The sequence below is a fragment of the Rhea pennata genome, chromosome Z (assembly GCF_028389875.1).
Source record: "Rhea pennata isolate bPtePen1 chromosome Z, bPtePen1.pri, whole genome shotgun sequence".
Taxonomy (NCBI): Eukaryota; Metazoa; Chordata; class Aves; order Rheiformes; family Rheidae; genus Rhea; species Rhea pennata.
Window position 1 is genome coordinate 11,475,343 of NC_084702.1, and position 23,040 is coordinate 11,498,382.

General features: G+C 40.3%; 2 protein-coding genes across 3 annotated transcripts in view; one reads left to right on the forward strand and one right to left on the reverse strand.

Moving 5' to 3' along the window:
• The first annotated feature begins 10,351 nt into the window (after nucleotides 1-10,351).
• On the forward strand, nucleotides 10,352-17,236 carry NIPSNAP3A (nipsnap homolog 3A). The gene is made up of 6 exons (XM_062598938.1): nucleotides 10,352-10,492; nucleotides 12,179-12,386; nucleotides 13,962-14,123; nucleotides 15,626-15,775; nucleotides 16,151-16,237; nucleotides 16,337-17,236. Exons 1-6 carry the CDS (start codon nucleotides 10,409-10,411, stop codon nucleotides 16,411-16,413), a joined length of 768 nt encoding a protein of 255 aa, XP_062454922.1. The 5' UTR covers nucleotides 10,352-10,408; the 3' UTR covers nucleotides 16,414-17,236.
• Nucleotides 17,237-18,506: 1,270 nt separating this feature from the next.
• ABCA1 (ATP binding cassette subfamily A member 1) overlaps nucleotides 18,507-23,040 on the reverse strand; it is a 97,576-nt gene continuing 93,042 nt past the window's right edge. For both annotated transcript variants that reach the window (XM_062598928.1, XM_062598927.1), the window contains exons 47-50: nucleotides 22,659-22,762; nucleotides 22,439-22,531; nucleotides 22,008-22,251; nucleotides 18,507-21,351 (exon numbers count right to left, since the gene is read on the reverse strand). In XM_062598928.1, coding sequence (XP_062454912.1) covers nucleotides 21,211-21,351; nucleotides 22,008-22,251; nucleotides 22,439-22,531; nucleotides 22,659-22,762 — 582 coding nt within the window. In that variant the 3' untranslated portion in view covers nucleotides 18,507-21,210. The remainder of the gene's footprint in view (nucleotides 21,352-22,007; nucleotides 22,252-22,438; nucleotides 22,532-22,658; nucleotides 22,763-23,040) is intronic.

A 23,040-nucleotide genomic window follows, 5' to 3' on the forward strand; every position in this document is an offset into this window, starting at 1 on the left:
ACAGACCGGACAAATGCGAGGAAAAATCATATCCTTGGAGTGGATTAGAGAATGACAACCATCCTGAGAATAAACATGACAGAATGCTTTCAAAGATCACAGCATATAAGGTACAGTACAGACCATCTGAAACTACTAATACAGCTATGGTTTACCTGTGGTAGAGATCAAAACGCAAAGGATACATTCCAGGTATGGCTCCTTGGCCCAGAAGTCTACAGTTCAATCTGAGTGATGTTTGCAAGAGCTGCTGTTTCGCTGTGGATCATGCGATAAACAGGCTTAATGGGGTGTCCAGCTTTGTAGCACAGTGCTCTGTACTGACGTTCTCATCTGTACTGAGATTCAACCCCTTGCCCTAGCTTCTCCCTCTGGTAGCAAAGAAGGCTCTAGCACCGCTGCAAACCAAACCCAGTTCTGCACTCAATCCAGTCCTTTACCCATAAAGTTATTTTCATCTCCTGTGCCTATAGTCTGCTGAAACAGTCCTGGGAGAAGTGCTGAATAGTGGATCAAAGAGTTTTCAATCAGACCAGCCTGGACAGGAATTTTATATTCAGTGTGTGCTCTTGTGGATTTTGCTGGATTTAACCCCCCAGTTTTTGAGGCACAGACTTTCTCCTGAGTGCACAGGCTCAACTAACTCACAGGCAGCTGATAGATTAAAACAGTGGTCTTCGTAGCCAGTTCTTTTAAGAAAATAGCTTATGAAGTTACGCTACCTGTTATCTGTTTGTTCATCAGTCTGTCTCCCTAAGTATCTTTTGAACAGGTTAGCTAATTTCAGATAAAAGTAGGACAGAGGTCTCAGGGAAAATTAGGTTAATAGAAATCATCACTTGATTTATGATTCTTTGAGCAAGAGACAGTGAGAAGCATGTTCCCATGGTTGATGTTCAGCACGGCCAGTAGCCCATATATAAGTATAGCCACTTTTTCTTGCCTGATAGAGGTATCCACCAGGACATAACTGGCAAGTGGACAATACTGATAGGAGTAGTAGGTGATTCAGGGTTCAAGTGCAAATAGGAAGTAAGACTTGATAAAACACTGTATTTTCTGTTACCGCTGGTAAAACTTCATTGTAATTCATGTGCCTTGACCGCAGGCAAACAAGAAGAGTTGCTTTCTTGGTAATTCAACTCCAACAGAGCTCGCCCCTCTGAAATACTATCAGCTTTAACTAGAGTGCTCCCATTTTCCTCACTAACAAAAGGAAGGGTTAAATATCAAAACTGTTGCCTCAAGGTTAGAGAGAAGGAATCCTGAAGAAAGCAATTGGACCAAGTTACAGTACAACATTCAGCTTTATCAGCCCTTCCTGAGTCTGTGCTGATGGCAACAAAAACTTATTTGAGACAGATAAATGGCAAAACTGCATTGTAATGTTTAATCCTGATGCACTCCTGACTGCTTTGGTAGTCACTCAAGATTTAGAGGGCCTCTGTGGATTGTCAGTGACAGTAAGGACTGGCTCATTGCAGCAGCTGATTGTTATCTGTAAAAAAACTACATGTATAATTAAGAGTTACTTTCAGCAATTGATTTTATCTTCGAAAGATGTCTAGAGGGAACTCAAAGTCAAGTACTCAAAAATATTTCAATCTTCTTCAATCAGAGAAGAAAAGGCTACAAGCCAGTAAGCATTTCTAACTTGATGCTTAAGAGGGGCAGGGATGAGCAAATAAAACTACTCAGCACTTGGTCAAAGTGTTACCATTTTACAGTAACTTTACTATTAGTGCCCCAAGTATTTCAGGTAATCACTGAGAACAGACAGCAGCAATCTGCCACACCCCTCCGAGCTGTCTGAGAGTGAGGGGTTTCTCTGGATTGCCCTCCCAATGTCATTTCATGCTTCATGAATTTTGTATGTCTCAGATTATTACTGGTCTGTAGTTAACAGGTTAAACAACACTGAGCTAGCCCATTCTAGCTATATGAATGTATGAACATCATTTTAAGCATCCCTAATAATCTCTAAGCCTGATATCTTACTTTCTCCCATGTAGTCCTTTCAAACATTCATTATCTTGATGAATGGAAAACATCTAATCTAAATCTCCCTTCCTGTAATCTCAGTCTGCTGCTTTTATCTTATCCACCATGGACAGAGAGAACAGATTATGTCTTGTTCTCCTGAAGCACTCTTGTAATCATCTGAAGAGGGATTGTATGACCTCTCAATCTTCTCTAAATTAAATAACCCCAACTTTTTTCAGCTTTTCTAATACGTCTCGCCTTTGTAACTTGTATTCAGATATGCCTACTTGCTTGATAAAACAAAAATGCAAAGTTTATGTTCTCAGGAGAGCTGAGCATTGATTACTGAGTCTACCTATCACCAAGTAGGAAGAAAATTTTCAAGGCTATTGACCAAACACTTTAGGATCTGGAGCTAGAAATACCTAGATTCAAATCCAGCTTCTGCTTTTGCCCGTCTGTCTGGTCCAAGAGAAATTGCATCCCAGTTTACAGCTTCTTCGCTGTCTAGGTCTAGAAATATCTACTTGCTTAATAGCAATTAGCATAGCATGGACTAAAGTAATAAAAAGTTGGGGATTGTGTGCATGCTGTAGAGTCTGGTGGAAGAGCTGGTTGATATGACAGAATTTCAAGTAGATAAGTGTTCTCTTTCAGAAGTTATTTTTACAATTTTGTTTTGAAATACTACAGCTATCTCTTAAAACAAAACAAAACAGTTCTTCACCATAGTGACTACATCAAACTGCCAGGATCTCAGCAGCTTCCAAGTAAATGTGGGGAAATGCAGGACCTCAGAATACCTAGAATCCTATTGGTAAGTATTGATATCGGAAGCCCTTCATGTAAATGATTAAACTGTTTTGCCTAACATTACTGTGACTCATGGGATTCCTACTAGCAAGCTATCCAAATCTGTTGGAAGGATTTTATCCAAAATGGGTGTATTCCTATACCATAGACATTTGACTATGAATAATCAGAACGTTTTCTAGTTCGGGTTGCTCTTCTGATTTTCTTATTGATGTAATGAAAATCCACAAAGAAACACTCAATGTTTCATGCCATTTAAAATTTTTCCTATAAAATGGAACTTTCTGTACAATCACTTTCCTGTACATGTATTGGCCAAAAGACTGTGTATCAAAGCTTCTTATACAGTTTTACAGGCTTCCTAATTTTAAAGAAAAGTATATGTTTTGTTCTGTTTTTTATATACTAAATTACTAGAGAGGAGTGATCTGCTGTAATCATCACCAAGAGTGATTTCAGAGCTATTTCAATGCTATTTCAGAGGATTTTCTTGCATAGCGAAAGCACATTTAAAGACAGCAATATAAGTTGATTTTCCCCTTTATTGAAAGAATGAGTTCCGTATAGGTAGATGTAAGCAGGCAAAAAGAAGTCTTGCGTAAAAAGGAGCGGGTGCTGCCTTAAGTTACAGTCTGCAGGTGCACTTGCAACCCAACTGTGACGTTCTTCACATCATGCATCCACTCAGCTCATACCTGTGTACTTGCAGTCATAAAAGCACTACCTATATGGTATGAATAGTGCTGAGGTGAATCTCACAGGTTGTACTGCCTAGTACCACTCTAAGGGTTGCTTTGAGGAACACTGTGGCTGAACTTGTCTGTTCTGGTCTGTCTCCATCTTCTTACCCTATCAGTTGATTTAACTTAGCTATATCCTGCTCAACATGTTCAACCTGTGTTAACTATGACTCTTTCACAGGTAGGTGAAATAGTTCAAACTTCAGTTGTGCTCTTCTTGCACCAGAATGCAGCTTGGAATAGAAACAATGGTGAGGAGAGCACACTGGCCTGATGTGGAAGTAGCTGATGCATACTGCAACAGCTGTGAATTCCCCTCACACACACGCGCGTGCGCGCGCACACACACACACACACACTCCCTTAACAACAACCTACCACTCATCCTCAAGAGCAGCACTGCCTCCTCAGTTTTGACAAGAGACATTGTACAACTGAGGAACTCATCTTGCAGTACCAAGAAAAACAAGTTTTCTACAGCATGACAGAAGAACTAAGGCAGAAACAGAGGCCTATGACCAGTACCAATTTTAATGCAACTTCAGGCAAAGGAAGCCCTGAAAGGGGTTACTCACTGAAGACTGGAAGAGGGAACAACTTTTCCAGGCCTGTTGGACAAGACTGTCTTTCTGGAGGAAAGAGCTATTTCTCTATGCAATGTATCAGCAAATAGAAGGGAGACGTGGGTTATGGGAGTGTTTAATTCAGCCTTGCTCAGAAATGTCACACACAATTTTGGGCTTTTCGTTGATGGAAAATTCTCTAGGACTGCTCTCAAACCAAGGAGTTAAAATAGGGCAGAGAGTTTCTTCACAGTAAAATAACTTGTTGCCTCTAATGCCAAAAAGGCCAAGCACAGCCATCACTTAGTTCCTTTCATTAACTTAGCCACTGGGACTTGTGCTGCAGGCTGTATGGGACAATACTATAAACAGTATAGCTGGTATTACAGTGGGACAGAGATAAAGAACAAGATTCCTATAAATGACATGCTTACTACATACCAGGATTGATGCTTCTCCACCCAAATAACCAGGCCTACAGTAAATGAGCAACGCTGTCATTCTGCGTTGGTCATTACAGGGGTCGGCTCAACTGAGCAGCACTCAGAAAACTGACTAGCTGATTAGTCAGGGCTCCCCACTGGTGTAAGCACAGCAAACAGACAATATGGGGAGATGCACTTGTCTGGAGTGACATGCTTGCCATTCATGTTGGATTCAAGATTGGAGAAGGGGAAAGAAGTCACTCAGGTGAGGAAAACAGGCCATATTAGCCACCAATGTCTGTCTCTCTTCTGTCTTACACTTGACCAAGGCCTTTTCTTTTTTCCACCTCTAGGTTAGGCAGAATAAGAACAAGTAATATGTGCTTTCCACAGCATATTTGTGTGAGAATCAGTCTTCCTTTATAAAAGTCTGATGCAATAGGTACTTCCGCTTGTCTCCTGCATCACACAAGGTCTCACATCAAGCCTCAGTTTCTAACCTCAGGTTAGGAGGTTAGAAGGCACAGTGTAGTTCCACCCTCAGTTGAAACCATCCTAGACTTCTCTACCAATCATTGCATAGTCTGTAAGGAAATGCACATGCTTGGAATGCAGTTTCCCCACCCTTTCAAAGGAGATGCATAACTGCTTATCCAGTGCTGTCCTGGTTTGCCTCTGAGCTAGTACTCAGCTGGGCTTTAGTCTATAGACCTGTACATGGGTTCTGCTCCTGCTACTCTGCTACTGACATTGACACTCAGGCACTATCTTGCCTCTTCCTGCACCAGTCTGAGTTCTCAGACATGAGCAAAGAATAAGTCAAACTCCTTGTAGCACAGTTGGCTAAAAAGCAGTACAGCAGATTCCCCCATTACACCCTAGAATATGTTCATATATTCTTAACTGTGAACATCACAGCACCTCCTCTGCCCATATCTAATCCATCACCCAGGGTGCCCCTGCCCTCACCATGTCCTTTGCAGGCTTTGCACAGGAAGATAGCCAATAGTTCATGCAATCCTCTAGCCACACAGAAGCATGCTGAAGCATCCTGTTCCCCCTCCTGCCGTTTGGCTCCATTTGGAAATAGACTAGGATGTCTGAGACAGGAGATTAAACATGTTCAGAGGTGTGTGCATATTTTATATGGCTATAAAAAAGTGCTGTACAGAAAGTGTGTGGGAAATAGATAAGTGGACAACCCAGAAAATAAGTTTCCAGGGAACACTAGAATGGCCCTGAAAATCTGATCTTCACCACCTGGCTTTACTTGCTTTCAGTGCTATTTCAGAGGATTTTCTTGCATAGTTAAAGCACATTTAAAGACATTTAAAGACTAGAAAACTTAGAGCCTGCCTTAAAACAATATGTAGCTCCCATCCTATACTCAGTTCTGGGCAAGCAAGTTTGGGTTCAAGCCACAAATACAACCTGGTTTAAAGGGATTTTTCGTAGGCAACACTTGCATTTTGCTAAATCCTAGATAAAAACTATCTCCAGAAGACAGCTTCTTGAAAACAGACAGGAAAGTAAATAATGGAACACTACAGCAAAGTGTCCTCTATAACGTAAGAGAAATCTTGGTGTTATATCTCTGTATATCCTATTAGGCATTAACTGTACTGGGAAAAACATTAACTGAGCTACTTGTAAAGTGAGAAATCAACCCAGCTGGGTCATTAGCAGGTAAATCTGCATCTGCATCCTCACATTAACTCCCATCCGTGTTCTCTGTAACACCGACCTTACTGTTCACAGCTGCATTTTGCTTGAAGTACCCACAGTAGAAGAAGCCACTTCATGTCTTCCTACCCGTGAAAATGAACAAGCAGAACATTAGGGTTTTGCCTGAGATTAACTAAAAGGAATATTTCATTCTCATATCATTCACAAAATCCAAGGTGACACTCTGAGAGGGATGACTGCAATTAGAGTAGTCAAGTAAGAAACACAAGGAATGAATGAAGGTTTTGATTACACTTAATATAGTATTTATTGACTATTGATCTAAAATACCTTTTTAAAAAAATCAGATGTCTGGAATAAAACTATTTTACTCTGTCAAAAATTACAGTGATTGGAGGATTTTATTGTATGTTATCTTTTATCTGTCCCTTCTTCTACAATCATTATATTCTTGCAGATTACCAAGGGGGGAAAAAAGGACAAATTGACTCATAAAGTTTCTGTGAAACGTATCTTCTAAAAAAGAAGAGGAAATACATCTAAATGTTCTCTTTTAAAACTTAATTCAGACAGATGCAGTGGCCTATTACTCAGTCTCTACAACATTTACTTCCAAGATGAGTAGATCACATTTGACTAAACAAAGTTTATTTCTTCCTAGTGTTCATATAATCAATGACAAAGCACCATGACATCAAAGATCAGGCCCAGATGTTTAAAAAAAGAAAGTCAAAACATTGTTAAGTAGCTCTCTAACTCCTCCCCAGGGCAGAAAAAAACACTAGCCTCTGCTCTCTCCTTTATCTTCTTGCCCTGAGGCTCTGAAAAACTGCAGTTTCTCAGCTGGGCCATGCCAGCTGATGAACTCACTGGGGTGTGGTCAGGGAGTTGTCAAATCTCAATGCATATTCAAGGTGTGAAATAGATAAATCTAGAGGGAACAGCACAGACCTGTTTTTCACAGAGACAAAGCACTCTATTGTTGTCACACTGTCTTCTCCAGCCAAAGGAAACCATGAAATGAGTTTTCTTAATGCCTATTCACTACCTGGTAGGTCACTGATCAGAAACCAGAATCTGACTCTAGTTCAAGTTTGTCCTTAGGCCCTGGGTATAAAGGACGTTCATGTGACTCTTGCTTATGGTAAACCCACAGATGGCACTGGTTCTTGTAGGCACTCCCATCATTGCCACATAGCAAATATTTATATTAAGTGCAGATTGTTTTAGTGAGGTGAGGAATACAAAGTGACTGGGAAAAACATGGAAGAAATAGAGTTCAGTATGTTATTCAGATTTTCACATAGAATGTCACAGAGAATGGAAATAGGAACACACCAGGATGTATTACATTCAGCAATGCAGTCTGGTGTGAAACTAGGAAATCACTCAAGGCCTGCTCACTCCTACTTAGAATTACTGAGAGGAAGGGCAGCACCTAGTGTGAAACATTTTCAAAAACATAAACAATGGAAAACATGTATTACACTTACTTAAATAGGCACATTGCATACCCTTCTTAAGCACTAACAACGGCACTACACAACATACAGAGTGCTGCCTTCCTTTTATATCCAGTGCTTTTCTACATTTACAAGTCATATAGGTATGTATCAGACCAAAAGCATCTCCTTGTTCTTTCCTTTATGGAGGAAAATGCTCCCTAATGGAGGAAGTACAACATGTAAATGCACTAAAGCACACAAATTACCTTCTTGCACTTTGCTTTCAGGGAGTTTTGACTTCCATCAGTAACAAACATTTTAAATAAGTCACTTCCCCTTGGGGAGCACAGGTGGTCACAGCCACAAAAATACAAAATCTCATTTGATTCGTTACTTCAGGACCAAAATTAAAAATTTCCATTGAAAAGTGTATGTAATAGGTATTATCCATTACTGTTTCTTTTACAAGAACAACATTGTCATTCCTAGATGTCAAATCGCATCTCCGAGTTGTGAAATTTACATGTATGCACCTGCATAAATGGCAAACAGATCTGCAAGGGCCAGGAAAAGTGCAAACAGTAAAAATAAAAACTTTTTAAAAGGAAAAGCAATTTCCCAGCACAAGAGGGCTATATTGTTCATAGCCATGAATAGTATTACTTCATCCATATAAAGAGAAACAAAGTAAGACCTTAAGTATTTTGGAGAATGTTCAATTTGCTGAAATGTAGTTTTGTTTGAAGTGAAATAAAAAAATGAATGTTGAACTGCTAACAGCTGCACCAGTATCACTTCATATGTGTTTCTTGTATAGAAACTATGAGAAATTCCTTATGCAATTGTAAAAAGATTTTTAGTATGTATTATGCTCACTTCTTTTTGTATAAAAACATTATAGACAACTCCACTTGCAAAGGTACATACAGTTAATGCATATAGTTGCATACTCTTAATTCTTTCTATATCAGCTTTTAATGTGTTGGTTAGAACAACTTCTTTATCTTGTTTTAATTTAGACAATCATGTTGCTGGAGTCAGCTTTAACAAAGCTCAGAACTGTCCAGAATGATGGGAAAAAGTATGAATACTCCAGAAATAGCAGCAGAAACTAGAAATAAATCCATCACTTCTCTCTTCACCTTAACTCCAAGCAGAGGCCATTAACTTGACTACACAGAGGGGAGGAAGGAATGTGCTGCCCTCCTTAAGAGGAATCATTGTTACCTTAATTTAATGAGTCATCTGTAAACCACTCTTCGCTCTGAGCTACTTTACTTTTAGCTTTGTTGGGCCAATATTTAATTCTGCAAAGTTATACAGTGTCATCACAAAATCCCATCCCTAAGTAACAATGCAGAAAAAAAAAAAAAGGAAAAAAGGAAAAAAAAATCAGGCATAACCCTATAGCAACATGAGAGTGCTTAGAACTGTATACCTGTTGCAAAAAACTTGGGACTTACCTAGAAGATGACTTCAGACAAAAAGCATAGTACTTTATTCCAAACGAGGACTGAGGATAAATGATTTTTTAACTATAGAATTTGAAGTTCGATCCTGCAAATTCTAGAGCATGTGGAACCTATTATGTGATTAGCCTCGCAGCAGTTCTGTGGGAGACGACAGTCCCAGGTACCCTGGAACAATCGGGATATATTTATTGTATTTAGGTACTCAGGGATGTAGGCACCAGGTTTCACCTATTGATCCATCCTACTCCAACAGGATAAAGCAGAGAAATTAAAAGTACACTTGAGCTTACCAATGGGAAGAGAGTTACATAGCCGATCATGGTTACCTGAACTTTGAAATTTCATCGTGACTGCGGCCAGTGTCAGCACATCATAGCCACTGCTCCGATGCTGCTTTTAAGCATCTACTAGAAGCAACGCTTTCCCAAAAGACAACCACACCGACAGGGCAGTGCCACTGCTGCTTATTCCAACTAATTCAGTCCTGCCGGGTGGCAGCGGCCCGGCTGCCACACCTCTTCCACGGCGGAGCTGCCCCGGGCCGCGGCCGGCAGCAGGGCAGCTCCGAGGGGCGAACCGAGCAACACGCCGCTGAACCGCGCAGCAAGGCAGAGGCGGGCTGGGGGCCGCTCCCCACGCGGGGTGGGTGGTTGTAGCCAGAGCGCCTGCCCCACGGCCGCCAGCACACGGCGGCAGTGGGACCAACCGGCCGCCCCTCGGGGGGCGGGCTGGGGGTGGGGAGCCCGCCCCAACGGCCGCCCAACGGCCGCTCCTCGGGGGGCGGGGTGGGGGCGGGGTAGGGGTGGGGAGCCCGCCCCAACGGCCGCTCCACGGCCGCCCCTCAGGGGGCGGGGTCGGGGGGTGGTGCTGGGGGTGGGGAGCCCGCCCCAACGGCCGCCCAACGGCCGCCCCTCAGGGGGCGGGGTCGGAGGGTGGTGCTGGGGGTGGGGAGCCCGCCCCAACGGCCGCCCAACGGCCGCCCCTCAGGGGGCGGGGTCGGGGGGTGGTGCTGGGGGTGGGGAGCCCGCCCCAACGGCCGCCCAACGGCCGCCCCTCAGGGGGCGGGGTCGGAGGGTGGTGCTGGGGGTGGGGAGCCCGCCCCAACGGCCGCCCCTCAGAGGACGAGGGCGGGGGCGGGGGTGGGGGTGGGGGTGGGGGCGGAGCCCGAGCCCGCCCCAACGGCCGCTGCTGGCGCCTTACACCGCCGGCCCGCCGAGCGGCCGCCGGCCCGCCCTTCCGCGCAGGCGCCGCCGGGTTCGCCACAGCCTCGCCCCGCCAGCCATGCTACTCTTGGGGGCGCTCCGCCGCCCGCTGGCCGCGTCCGCTGCCCGCCTGGCCCGCGAGCGGGCCCGGGCCCGCCCGCTGGTAACAGCCGAGGGTGCAGGGGAAGAGTGAGGGCGGCAGCGGCAGGGAGCGCGGCTGGGGGGAAGTGGTTGGGGGGGAGTAGGCGGTGGAGGGGCGTGGCCTACGGGGCGGGGCCTGCTGGGGGCGGGGCTCGGGCGGGCAGTCCGCGTGGGGGTACGTGCCGCTGGCTGTTCCGCAGACGTGCGAAATGCTCGAAGTACCACTTAGAGGAAAAAACCTTCAGTGCTGGTCGCTGATATTTTATGGGACGCACTGCCTGGTAGGCACAGTGCTGATTCTTGTGAAATAAGGCAGGTCCAAAACCCATGTGGGTAAATACAGGCTAAGGCCAAAGATTTGGCTTGGATGCATTTTTTTCTAGTTTTCCTTGAGAAGCAAATAATGCTTCCCAGTTTGTTAAGGGAATTGTAAAAATAAGCATGTTCTGGGACTTCTGAAGGCTTCTTACCTCGTGAATGGAGCAGCCTTTAGGAAGCTGTCAGTAAGGGTAAAGATGCAGAATTCAGCAGCCTTTTGCTAGAAGGAATCAACCTTTTATCAAGCAGTTGAAACTTCTAATGCTAAAGTATGTAAATTGCTAATACTGATTTAAGATCATAATTAGCAAACATTGCAATAACTGGTTATAGGTCATGTGTTGTAGCATTAGTAAAAAACTATTTTGATCTGCTGAAGTATTAATTGCCAAAGGAAACATATTTTTAATGAAGAATTGTAAATCAGACGTATCAAATTGATTATTTTCTACAGTGGCACACTATCTCTTGAGCAGAAATAATAATGATTTCTGTTTGACACAGTGCTAATTGATATCAAATTATTAAAAGATACAAAGAAATAGCTTCTTTGTATGCTTTTAAATCATAGAATTTAAAGAATTATGTATATTGTGTGGTGTAAACACTAGCAAGTTTTGTTTGCTTTTACATCCAAAAGCACCAGTGCAAAAGCTTGTTCTGTGGAAAGCAATGAAAATAAATAAATACTCTTGGCAGCCACTTCTCCTACTCCCATTTTTTAGGGGGTTGGATTGAATCTTGGAATATAGTGCTGTTGCACCTTTTCATCCTGGGAACAGATCTCAGAGGCATTCAGTGATGTGAATGGTTACTCTTTGACTGAGGTGGGCAGTTTGAGGGCAGTTTGTGTGGCTCTGTGCAGGATATTCCCAGCAGAGCAGATGTTTTGGTGGCACTAGCAGCCCAACCTTTGAATAATATATTTATTGACTCTTTTATTACTATGACGTTTTTGCATCATGGTACTGGCTTCCAGAGGAAGGGGCATGAAAACGGAAAATCCTGATTTGCAACAGGTTAACAACTAAACAGTTTAATATGACAAATAACAGGCCCATTAGGAGAATTGCTGTTGCACTGCCAAAAAGACATGCAGTGCCCAGTGTACATGAGGATTCTTTCCAAAGTGAAAAGTGACAAGATATTCTTGCAGTGGAGATCTCTTGGTGCTCACTCTTCCTGCCCCATAAAAAATCCACTAAGAGCTTCTCTCTTAAAAAAATACTGTAATCTATAAAGAATTATGTATATAATATATAAACAATAAATAATAAAATATTATTATAAAAATAAAATATTATTATAAAATAATAAAAAATATTTATAAATAATAGAAGATGGTTTTCTGGCTTGACAATTAGTCATTTTTCTTAATATTTTCTCTTAGGTATATGCATCCCTTGCTACAGGGCCCAGACAAGATAATGGCATTTTCTATGAAATTCGCACCTATGACGTTAAGCCGTCAAAGATGAAGGAGTTTGTGGAACTGATCAATCAACAAATTCACCTTCGCAGAGCCCATTCTGAGCTGGTGGGATTCTGGACTGCAGAGCTGGGGGCAATGAATAAGGCCATCCATATCTGGAAGTATGGTATGCTCTATGTCCTTTTGCACTAGTCTGGCCTCCTGTGCCCCTTGTACTTGCAGACGGGAGGAGAGTGCTTACCCCAGGCCTGCTTTGAGAAAAACTTGTGCATAAATTGCTCCCAAAGATGTGCTGTGCACGATCAGCAAACTGCTCCACTCACTCTGATAGTCAAAGTGCACCAGATGTTTTGCTGCTTCATCTGTGGTAGCAACAGGCTTCTTTTAAGGTATAATCAACTTTTCATGTTGTTGGAGTCAGTGCCATCCCGGTGCTGCTAACCAAGAAAAGTTCCAGTTTCATGAGAAACTGGATGTGCTGGCTTTGCTCTTTATAGAGCACTGGGGCACTCAACGTTGGGTTATGGCAAGATGGGAAGCCATGCCTAGATCATATATTTTTATACCTAGTATAACTTAGGGCCTGTTTATGTACCAAGACAGGAAGAGTTTCGTTTCTGATTTCCTATGATTTGAAATTCAGCATTTTCACCATTACCTCTTTTTTTTTCCCTGAAGGAGTGAAGGAATCAGCCATCTGTAGACCAGAATGTTATAAGTTTCAATGCACCTCTAAGTAACATTTTCTCCTGTTTCTCAGAAATTTATTTGTCTTCATTCTACTGTTTCTTTATTTGGTTAATTCTTAAAGTCATTTTGGTTAGTCTTTTAGATGCTTTTAAGCGGGAAACCTGAGAAAAATCTTATGAATTTATTTGCTGATTTCCTGATAATGATACTATATTTAAAGTACAACATCCTTTCTCCTTATTTTGTCAGAGTCCTGCTTATATCTCTTTAATAGTTTAAAATATCTGGTATTTTTTTGTCAGTCCTAAGATACTGATACTTCTTAACCTTTTTCCCATTTTTGGATGCTGGATTTTTTTTCCTAATCCTGTTATTGAAAGCTATGTTCATAAACATATTGTACAAGATGTTGTTATAACCTAAGCAATTCAAATTCAGTAGATTCATTGAAAGAATCTATACATTTGTTGTTTTTAAACTAAAAAACTGTAAAGATGTAGTATCCTGCCATTTAGTAACATTTTATAGAGAAAAAGTATTACTTCTGCATTTGTCATTTTAATGTCATTTACATAAGCAGAAACTAAGCATTTTAAAAAAATTATCTGAGTAGACTGCCATACTTTCTTCATTTTAATTTTCACTTCACTCTTGCCCACTGCACTTCCTTCAGACCCCCTTATCCATGGTAACTTTTGTCACATATCCAGTAGTCCCTGCAGATACCACATATAAATTTTTCTTAAACATAGTATCACTTACTATATTTTAATGCTCTATAAGCTTATCCTTTAAATTTGATTAGGCTTGAATCCACTCAAATTCGAGAGCTAAGACTTTTTGGTGTTTAAAGCAAATAGAGTATTTATTTCAATGTTACTTAAATGTTTACTTCAAGCTAATAACATGTTTAAGAACATCAACTTCAAGCTTGCTCATGTGCAGGTTGCCTCTTTGGATTAAACATTTAGCTTGAGTCTGATGTGACATAAATTGCATTTTTCAGAACTCAGTACAGTATATGAACATAATTTTTTTTCCTTTCTTATAGATAATTTTGCCCACAGAGCAGCAGTCCGGACTGCAGTTGCCAATGACAAAGATTGGCAGGAAAAGTTAATCACTCCACTTCTCACCTTTGTAGAGAAACAGCATAATGAAGTTGCTTATCTGGTACCCTGGTGTCAACTTGGGAAGCCTCCAAAGGAAGGGGGTGAGCTTATCTTCTGTTTTGTTGATTTAAGTTACGATGCTGACTGAATAAAATAAAATGGCTTAATGTTTAAACCAAACATTACATCTTTTTATAACCCTTTATGTTACAAGAGCACATGTGTTCTTCCATGTGAAAAAGATGACATAATGGAGATGAGGGACAAAGTTTCTAAGATTTTATACAGAAGCTTTTGTCAGTAACTGGCCAGTGTCCTGTTTGTTCAGGTTGTAAAGATGATGTGTGACTTGCTTAAGTGAACAGTTAAAAATGAGTGTTCTGCAGTAGTGTTTTGACTAGTCATTCCTAACTTCCATCCATCAGCGAGAAGGCATTTCTGGGAGACATAAAAATGACTGTTCTATTTCACAGAGGTTTTTCTCTTTCCTTAACTGAATTTGTTGTTATTTTTTTCTCCCATGTGATAGCTTTAAGAAAAACAGAAAAACCCCAGTAATGCTACTATTGAAAGATATGTACAAGTGAGACATACTTTGTAAATCATAGATTAGGTTTAGGTGTGTATTTTCCTGCTCTTGTGTGTTTTAATTTCTCTGTAGCAACTTTTGACTATTAACCCATTTATGAAAACAGGCAGACTCTGTGGTTGCTGTTAAATGGAATCATGTCAGAATTGTCCTGCTTTAGCACTTGGCGTGTGAATACATGCAGAATCTTTGTTGTTTCCCTGAAATTCTGATTTTTATCCTGTCTTGCAACTTGAATTCACTAGCAATCAAATTTTCTGTTAAAACTGTATGACTGACAACTCAAACATCTAATTCCCCAATTTTTTCTCTAGTCCATCATTGAAGAATGAAACCAGAATAAATATTGCCCTGTGTCTGTTACCTTGACTGTTAAAGTGTCAGTGGTTGTGGTCTGTAGTAATTACCTGCATGGAAATAAGGCAGATGATAACATCTTGTGTTGAGACTAGCAAAATTATTTGGCAAATCATGCCATTTCTTTACAAATCAGATTGGCAGAGCCTAGTTCTGGCATATTGGTTGTTGCTTCAGGTGTGACTGATTCTGCCACTGTATAGAGGGATTTATAATGGCATAAAGAACTTCAATTCCAGAAGCCATCACAAATCTTAGAAAAGGCCGTCAGCTATTAGCTGTACAAAACCCACAAAGATGTGTAAGTATTTGTAATTTCTGCAAAGAAGTCCGGTTCGCCCCAAATTTTCAGCAACTGTTTCCCTTTAAGTTGGGCTTCATGTGAATTGTTTTATTCCTCTTGGTAGATGTGATTTCATTTAACAATGAAGTAGTTCAAATTAAACAGCAGCTTCTCTGTTTTCTTGTGACCCCAGGACCAGTGAGATGCAGTAGACTCTGGGATAAAGCAGCCGTTTCTTGGTCTTTTGAGCCTCAAGTGGCAGGGAATTACTGTACCAATTTCACAGTAAATTTCATGACTGTGAAACACTGTTTAAGATTTGGCCTGTTAATTTGCATTTCCTTACTAGAAGTTGTCTTTGCCTTTTTGTCCAGGAGTATACGAATGGGTTACTTTTCAGATGAAACCTGGAGGGCCAGCTTTGTGGGGTGAAGCATTTCGAGCTGCAATCAACACTCACATCAACACAGGCTACACTAAGCTGATAGGTGTTTTCCACACAGAATATGGATTACTTAATACAGGTACAAGTACTGAGCAATTTCTAACACAGACTTTGGCACAGAGGGGCAAACAGTCACCTTGGCTGAGGACTAGCTGGCTTGATAAAGTTGATATGGATCCCAGAAGTCCTGTAAACAGTCCTTGAATTCAGCTTTGTGCATAAGGTTACAGGCTTAAGTGGAGTGGTGCTGTTTTAAAAGATTTCCAGATGATACTGGAGTCAAATTTTTAAAATATCAACAAAGGATTGGCACACAAAATACTTACCTGATGAAGTGTTTTTGTTAGATGCAAAGCAGCTAACACTTGAAGGTAGACAGTTAGACCTACAATACATACTGTGTTGTAACGTAATAGTAACAGCATTCAGCCAACTACTATTTCTGTTTTCTCAGTTCATGTGATCTGGTGGAATGAGAGTCCAGACAACCGGGCAGCAGGAAGGCACAAGGCCCATGAAGATGCCAGAGTGGTAGCAGCTGGTAAGAGGAGGAGACTCTAGAGAAACAAGTTTTGCATGTATGCTAAGAAAAATATTATTCCTGTCACGAATTCTGTCTTAAATATGTGTTTAATTTCAGTGCGGGAGAGTGTCAGATTCTTGGAGTCCCAGCAAAATATGCTGCTGGTTCCTCTGCCATTTTCACCACTGAAGTAGCCTTCTACTAAATGATGTAACCGGTGGCAGAAAAGATGAAAGACAGAAGTGCCATCAGCCAGTACCATCACATGGATCTTCATACCCTTATGAACTGAGCCAAATGTTCTTCAGATTACAGTATGTGGATGCAAAACACATATGTCTGCCAATGTAAATTAGTAAAATTCTAAAGAGAAGAGTTCATTGTGCTGACCCTAGATCCCCAAATAGGAATTTAAGTTATATCAGTTACGGCATGAAACTCGCTCTACAAATCCTTCATTTTAGCCTCTGATTTATTAATACTTTTCTGTACAGCAAGATCACCCATTAGAGCTATAAGGTAACATGCTCTTACAAATGTGCAATACTATTTCCTTAGTGTATTTGGTTACCTTTTTAATTTTTACATCTTTGTTATGTACTGGCTTAAGAAGCAATGCTCCCGCTTGCTGTTTTGTCCAAAGTATTATATTTTGACCATCTCAATGGGATGTTTTGTATTAATTCTTAATAGTGTAAAATTTTGATGCAATTGGAATTATATCCAAGAGATCATGCAGTAAAAGTGATCAGGCGGTGTTCTGATGAACATTGATCTAGCTAATTTTATGTCATTTCAACTCTTTGTATTCAGTAAACACTTTTTCACAACTATCGATTACAAACATAATACTTAGCTATTTTAATACTTGTTCAGTGTGCTAAAAATGATTGGTCCTTCATGTTCAAATATGTATCACAAACTAAACTGATATACACAAGCATTTTTTGAAATGCTTTTTGCCAGACTATTAAAAGCCAAATAAATTTGTGTGAAGCACAAAGCACAGTGTTTACAGCTAAGGCTCTTACTGTTCTTTAAACTGCATAATGATAAACCTTAAGGTATGGCATCCTACAGGTTTTGTATTTTAGTCACCAGCAATCTTGACACTAGCTCCGTTAGAGACAATAAGCTGCCCCTTGATATGCTAGAGAGAATAGCAGCAGGGCAGAGGCATTTGGGCTGAGAAATCAAACTGGCATTTTGTGTACAGTACTATAACCAGTTGTGTACCAGTTGGTTCAGCATATGACCTTACAGCGGTCAACAGATTTTTTTTTTAAAAAAACAAGCATAAACAAAATGCCACAGGATACTAGTAAGATTTTCTTTTTTTTTTTTCTTGCACACTAATGCAAAAATAGAAATAAATTTTCTACTGAAACAAAGTTTACTAAAAGCACAGACATTATTAAGGTTTAGTAATTTTAAAATTACTATTTTCCTTGTCACTGCTGTTCAAGATGAGGAATACTCAGAGTGTTTTTTAGCACAGGAGGTTGTGCTTGATTTTTCAGCCTGAATCATAGCTGAATCGTAGTGTAGCTGGACGCTACTACATTAAAGCTGAAAAATCAGTCAGTTTTAATTAGCTATTCAAGATGAATTTAGCTGAAACGTAACTTTAAGAACTGGCTGATCCTGGAAACATGACTGGTTAATAGTAGGATTATAGGCAGGAATGCTCAGAATATTAGAATCAGTTCTCCTTTTGGGATCAGAGCATTGTTCTTTCACTTGTAACCTGCTATTCAAAGTCAATGTAGATATAATTTGAGGGATTTTTCTTAAATTTGATACTAGCTAAGGCTGTGGATATTTCAGGTTTTTTACTCAAACATGTTTTCCTCTGTCATTGAAAACAGGTATAGAGTACTTTTAGTACATTTGCAGATTGCTGTATCTTTGTGATGGAAATATTCAGAGGCAGTTGACTTACTCTGGACTTAAATATCCAATCAGGTGTGTAGTGTTTAGATAAACTCTGGACCTGGATTTGACAGTAACACTGATCACTTATTTTTTCAGGGTTTGTTGAAGGCCTTTTTATTTAATAACTTCAGAAGATAAACCACAAACTTCTGTTCCAAATCTTGCACCATCTCACTTACTATGTGCTTGTACTCACTTACTATGGAAATAGCATGTAGCCCATGTTAATTTATGAAGATACTGGAACTTGCTTGTCCATTATGCATGAAAGTTTGTATCAAAACAGAGCAAAGACGAAAGGCTTCTAACAGCACTCTTCAGTAGAGTATATAAGTGAAGCTTTAGAGACCAATGGTGCCATAACAGCTTTATTTTTTGACTTAATACAAGGCGATTAGAGTGCCTTTTAATACTTCACATAAACAGTTATTAGCAAATACAAATATTTTTTTTTTGCTTTTAATGAAAATGTCCATTTAAGGATTTAACTCAGAAATTTCAGTTGTGAAATCTCTCTAGATTTTGCAAAGTTAATAGATATTCCAGTGCAAAAATAGATCCCATTAAAGATAGCATAAAGTGCTTGGAATGAAGGACCAACTATAACTCAAAGGGGGAGGATAAGCACAAAGTGATAGTTTAACCATGAGGAAAAATACAGCTCCTTATTGAAATACAAATGTACTACAAAGAGGGATGCAATATTTCAACCGGAACAATGTTTAAAATAATTTAACACGTCAGTGCAGTTTCATTATCAAGAGTGGTTCATAATCATACTGTATGTGACTTATTTTTTTGCCTGATGCACAACTGTAAGAGTAGGAGATGGGTGTCAGAAATTATTTCAGTAACTAATCAACATGTGAGAACTGGATTATGCTGTCTGTGTTCAGTATGGCTAAAAACAACGGGGACCAGAAGGCCATGAAGTAGTTCAAGAGTTTGACAATCACAGGGCAACAGGAATTAAGAATCTCTTTTTTGGCAGAAAAAGGCTTAGATTGTAACTTGTTACAACCTTTTAGTAAGAGTTCAGCAACTGAGAGTCTGATGTATTCATGACCCCTATACTTATCATCATGGGGTGAGGATGCCATGCAGGTAGTGAGAGTATGCTTTAAATGAGGTATACCAATCCCTGTTTCTCTCCTTTCTTCCTTAACAATATATTCTACAGATTAAAAAATATATATATATATATGAAAAAAGGCACTTTAGTAGAGCTGTAATAAGCTCATACTTTATTATCCCAAGGCAGGATGCAGTGGGGACTGGGGAGTTGTGCAAAAATACTATTTATGTATTAAAAATGCTGAATTGGTCAGTATTACCAAGTACATCCAGAAGTAATTACTCTTCTTCAAGCTCATTCCAGCCCCTTCATTGTTTGTTGGGCTGCTGCAGGCTTTTGGAGAAGAAAATGGTCAGTGAATCATACTCATGGTGGAGTAGCATAAAGAACTAGTATGGAACTTGTACAAGATAAACAAGAATTGTCTGTCCTCACTAAAGTCCCCCCTCTAATATTCTTCTGGCTTTGTTTTTTTTTTTTAAAAAAAGGAGAGAGAATTGATCAATATAATTATACTATTATTTCTTGTAATTGCACTACTACTTTGAACTTGTTCTTCAAAGGAAACTTTACTGCAACAGTTTCTCACATGAACAATGTAATCTTCTCCAGTTAGGGATCACTTGATGACTGAAACTACACTGCACTACAGAAGTGGAAACTTGCACAATAATCTAATGTTATACCAGTTTCCAAGTAGGAAAATTTTAGGTGAGCAACTTACAGTAATTCCAGATAATAGTTGATTGCTGGAGTTTGGAACTTGCACAGATCATGAATGTAGCTATCACTGAATGGAGAATGAGAGCATAGCATTGCAGGCATAATGTAAAGAAATACTGTGACTAAAAAGATCAACTGAAAGCACTTTCAATCCCTAATTATGCTACCTACCTACCTAAAGTCATATAAATAATACTGTTAAAAAAAAAAAAAACAACAACTCTATCTTGTTTCTAGTTTTATCTGGCAAAGCCAGAAATGGCAACATACTTGTGCTAAGCAGTAACTTCAAATGATGGGTACCTTTCTGGTGCAAAGCAGGGGTTAAAGAGCAGACATTACATATCTGAGTGATGTCTCATGATTTAGCATTTGCTCTTGGCATTAGCAGCTTGTACAACCAGTGAGTTTGCTGCTGTGGTCCAAACCCTAGATCTGCTTGTCACCCACTTCCTTCCACTAGGTGTTCATGCAGCTGCTGCAGTACCTCAAAAGGAGCAGGAGAGTACTTAGCTACATAGAAAACCTAGTCAGAGTAGGTTATTGGTTTTGATGCTGGTGGGACAATCCTGTGCATTTGCAGGGTTCACAGTTCTGCATATCCCCATTCACTGAAGTAGATGGTAAGAGACAGGCCATCATGTCCATACAACCCATCTGCACAGTACAGCTTTGTGGCCTCAGATTTATCCCCATATGACCTAAACCAGTCCAGGAAAAGCAGCTGGTCAGGTCACTTTTCACAAAATAAGGCCACACTGCTGTGTTGTTTGGTGACTTTTCTTGCCACTGTTTTGGTGCATTCATTGCCAGCAATGGATATAGCACCAGGTAATCCCCATTCCTGACATGAATGTTTTCAAGAGTAAAACATGCATGTCTTTAAAATATCAATAAATAACCACTGGCCATGAATCCACAATGAAGTATTTTTGCAACCCTAGGAAAAATATACTGTATAGGACAAGATACAGTATGGTTGAAAGCCCACAGCATCTGGTGGGTGCTTTACCACAGCTTCACAGAGTTATACTGTAATGAACTAATTTCAAGTCTTCACTTGAGAACAGTACAAGACAATGACTCCATGAGGCACGGCCTCTGTAATGGAATTTTGTTTTCTTTGCATTGAATTGCGTTGCATTGAATGGTTATCAGTAGAGTGTCCAGTTTTTTTCTGCTAGCTTCTTTCTTGGAAGTATCCTACCCAGGCAAACGAACTCTGCCTTCTGCTTATCATTTCTTTCCTGAAATTGGCTCACACACAACTTTCTTTAACCTTCTCATCTTGCAGAAAGGAATTAAGGATTGCAATATCTACCACGGTCTGGTTTTTGTGTAATGACAGGTCCTTAGTGTGGTCGTCATCGCTTTGGTCCTTAGCAAAATTTACAAATACCTACAGAGACAAAAGGCCACATCACAAATCACTCTAGATTTTGATTAATTTTATACATTTTATACACTAGGCCTTTCTAGACTAGTCCTGAGGTTCAGTACTGCCTCTGAAATTAACAGGATTTTTGGCTCATAAACAAGTTGCAGTATTATCTAATTCTCCAAAGCAACTGCCTACAAGTCTTCTAATCATGTAATAAAGGAGGAGAAATTTCTCTTTTCATCATAAAGAAAGTTTCCCAAGTTACCTTGAGTTTTCTGTGGGAAAAGAGCCAGCAGTTACTGTGGATTAGTTCTTTATGGTAACTTATCCGTGTTCATATTCTGACAAATTTGTATTGTCTTCACTGGCAGACAAAATGATCAACACAGGGATAAAGGGTAGGCTTGAACAGCTATGCAGTTCTATATAAAATAGCCATTCTGGGTGAATAAAGACATTTTTTTAAAATATAGCCCAGATTACACAAAGAATTCCCAAAGATGTTGCAGCGTACAAGTCTTCAAAGATTTTGGCTTACCTCCTCATACCTAAATCCATCACTTTGTTTAACTGTAATGTGGTTTGCTGAAATACTTTTACAAGATAGGGCCAGTAAGTTAGTGGATTTATTCCTATTCTAATGGAAGCAAGCACACAGACTACTGGAAACTTACTTGGTCAAGTGTCGTCTGAGAAACGGAGTAGTCTTCTATGTGGAGTCTCTTTTTGTTCTGGGAGAGGATGCTAAATATTCTGGCCAAGGAAGATGGTGAAGAAGGAAGCTGGTACTGAAGCATATTCCGATGCTTTTCCTTCAGGACACTTCCAGGGAAGGCAAGCCCAAAGAATTCCTCAACTGGCTTCAGGTCTGGGTTTGCCCCTGCAATTCGCACCACTATGGTATAACCATCTCCAAATCTACAAACAAGAGGGCCAGCACAGTTTAGGTAAATGGCTTTGAAAAAGATGTGCAACTTAAAATTTTGCAGTTTTCTCTGTACCCCCAAAGCAGTAGGAATGCTGTATGTTAAAATAAGGGTGATTTGTTTGTGTCTCCCCCAAAACGCAGACAACTCTGTGGTATAAGTGGAAAGAAAACTGATACCTGTTCTTTAGGTGCTGCACACTGCCCAAGCACCTGAAACGCCCATTGACCATTATCGCCATCCGTGTGCACAGAGCTTCGCATTCTTCCATGCTGTAAGCAGAAGTAACCTCATTAGCACCACAGGTAGCACGAAGCAGCAGAGCAGCTGAACTAAATTCAGCATGCAGCCCCAGCAGATGGAACAGCAGGGGTATGACACAACCGGGTTGCTACATGCCTGTGAGATGTGAGCACCACTGATCTCCCCTCCTTGATGATGCTCAGAGCACAGTTCCATAGGAAACGGCGTGCTTTGGGATCCATCCCTGTTGTTGGCTCATCCTGCAAAATGGGCATGAAAAGAATCAGATTACACTGTTACACTCTACTGATAAATACCCTCATCTCTGAAATGACCTGGCCATTCTCATTATGCATACTGGAGAACTTGAACATAAGAAACAAGTTTGAGTACTTCTCTTCTTGATTTTCCAGAACTGAGAAGAACTGTTTATTCTGCAATTATATCATGTTGAAATATCCAGTTCTAAAACAAGTTAAATTCAATTAGCTCAAGTTTAAATAGATCATTAGACTACTTTTCCTATACTATGAACTTT